Below are 2310 nucleotides of genomic sequence, written 5' to 3' on the forward strand. Positions count from 1 at the left end.
AGAGAGACAGACAGACAGACAGACAGACAGACAGAGAAAGGGACAGAGAAATAGAAACAGAGTCAGAGAGAGAGAGAGAGAGAGAGAGAGAGAGAAACTTACTTAGCAGAGATAGCCGGTACCTATCTTCCAACCTCTACACACTGATATTCTCCAGACACCTGGGGATGTTGAGGATGAGCGGTCCGCTGGAGACGAGGGCTTCGTCTATGGCAAGCAAGACTTGGTGAGTCACTTGTTGATGAAAACGAGTAGGATCTGATCTTTTATAAAAAAAACTAGTAGGATCGGATCTTTTATGAAAACGAGTAGGAGCCGATCTTTTATGAAAACGAGTACGATCGAATCTTTTATGAAAACTAGTAGAATCGGATCTTTTATGAACATGAGTGGGATCCGATCTTTTATGATAACGAATAGAATCGGATCTAAATGGCGATTACGTTTGAAGCTTGTAGACCAAAAGTAAATTGCAGTAATTAATTTGATGACATACATGACGGCAGTAATAACATTGCAACGACAAAAATTACTTTTTTTCTTGAAAAGTCGATTTAATATCCCTTTCCTTTTTTGTGTTGTCAGTATCCTTCAATTTTATGAACCGTTTCTCTCTTGAAATCTTCTGGATTTTCTTTCACTTTTATTGTTTTGTGTTGATGCTGATGTAGTCGTCGTAGTTATTTCTGAAGATGATGATAATGATGATGATGATGATGATGATGATGATGATAATGATGATGATGATGATGATGATGATGATGATGATATATTTTTCACAGTCCAAAAAGCTGAAGGAAAAGAATAAGGAACTTGTGGAAAAATGCCGTGCCTACCTACAACGGACCAAAGAGCTAACAGCTCAGAACCGTGCTTTCAAAGACAGCAGTGACAGAGCACTGCAAGAAAACAAAAAATTGGTGAGCGTTACTTCAAATACTCGACAGACAATCTATCTCTCACTATCAGAGTTTAAAGTTTAAAGTTGTCTTTGATCCGGATCTGAAAGAAACTGCCTTCTACAGCTTCAGATAAAAAAGAAGTAATCCACTCTTCGTTGCGTCAGTTTTATTATATCATGATTCCGCGATAAAAACAAAGGTAGCTATAAAAAAGCAACATCATCAACTTAGGCAATAACGACAGAATAGAACTATAACAATAATATTTTAAAAAATTATTTTAGTAATTTTTATTTTTGCTATGGATGCTAATGCTAGTTGTGTACTTTAGATTTGCTGCAGTAGATCCTTTCTTTTTTACTTAAGTTGTGTGCAACTCATAGAGGAGCGAAATCCCAAAGGAATCGCATTTTCCATTATTGTCTTCCCTTTCTATTTCTCCAGCAAGAACTTCTGGAACATTCCAAACTTCGTCTGCTTCAAGTGAGCAGACAAGTGAATGAACTGAGAGCAGAAAGGACCAACGTGACTAGTCAGACGGAAAAAGTGGAAGAAATGAGAAAAGAAATGATTGAGGACAAGAAAACGATAAATGCTCTCCGACAAGCCTGTTCTGTGAGTGTCTATAGCAAACGTAACAGTTTTCTTCTATATGTTGTACCAACTGTTGCGTGGAGATAAAGGGACTCAGGCAACTTATGTTGACCTCTAACAATGTCCAGTTATCACAATATTCTCATCGTGGGTGGTTGGCAGGTGCTCTGGTGTGGTTTGCTTCTTCTTGTCTATTATCTTTCCCCCTTCTTTCCTTTATATATTACTCTCAAGTAACACCTCTAATCTCCGGCTCTTGTATGACCTTTTTGTGTGGCTATTACCGTAAAGCTCTAAGTAAAAGACTAAAAGTAGTATTCTCATCCATCGGTTTGATTTTCTGACCACTGTGGCCTCGAGTCATTAAGGGAAGAGAAAACATCAGAATCTCAGTGAGATCCTGATTTGGTTTTGGTTTTCTAGTAGGACATTAACACCTACAGCTGGGTTTGGTCTAAAATGGCGACGCTGTGATTGACCAACAGAAACCCCTTGTGATTATCTGACCCGAAAACACCAAAGTAGTCGTTTGTTTTACTTGAACAGATTGTAACACATTTGGCGTAATTTAAAGTGTCAGACGCCAGTGAGGTTGTTAAGCAAGCAAACCTTTGCTCACTATTCGAACGTTGACTAAATGTCGAAATCAGTAAAGAGACCAGGAGTATTAGTCATTTTCATTTTTAATTTGCTAATTAAACAAATGGTTTGTGTTTTTTTAAATTTTACTTGGCATTCTTGGATCGATGTTGATGATGCTTTATGATTTGGGCTAAGTCACTGGTCACACACACACACACACACACACACACAC

General features: G+C 37.9%; 1 protein-coding gene across 1 annotated transcript in view; it reads left to right on the forward strand.

Annotated features, from left to right (window-relative positions):
• LOC101851570 (A-kinase anchor protein 9) overlaps window positions 1-2310 on the forward strand; it is a gene marked incomplete in the record, with an annotated part of 155691 nt that overhangs the window by 48613 nt on the left and 104768 nt on the right. The window contains 3 exon segments of the mRNA XM_035969062.1: window positions 158-226; window positions 783-920; window positions 1347-1517. Coding sequence (XP_035824955.1) covers window positions 158-226; window positions 783-920; window positions 1347-1517 — 378 coding nt within the window.

Source organism: Aplysia californica, unplaced genomic scaffold (genome assembly GCF_000002075.1).
Source record: "Aplysia californica isolate F4 #8 unplaced genomic scaffold, AplCal3.0 scaffold00110, whole genome shotgun sequence".
Lineage (NCBI taxonomy): Eukaryota > Metazoa > Mollusca > Gastropoda > Aplysiida > Aplysiidae > Aplysia > Aplysia californica.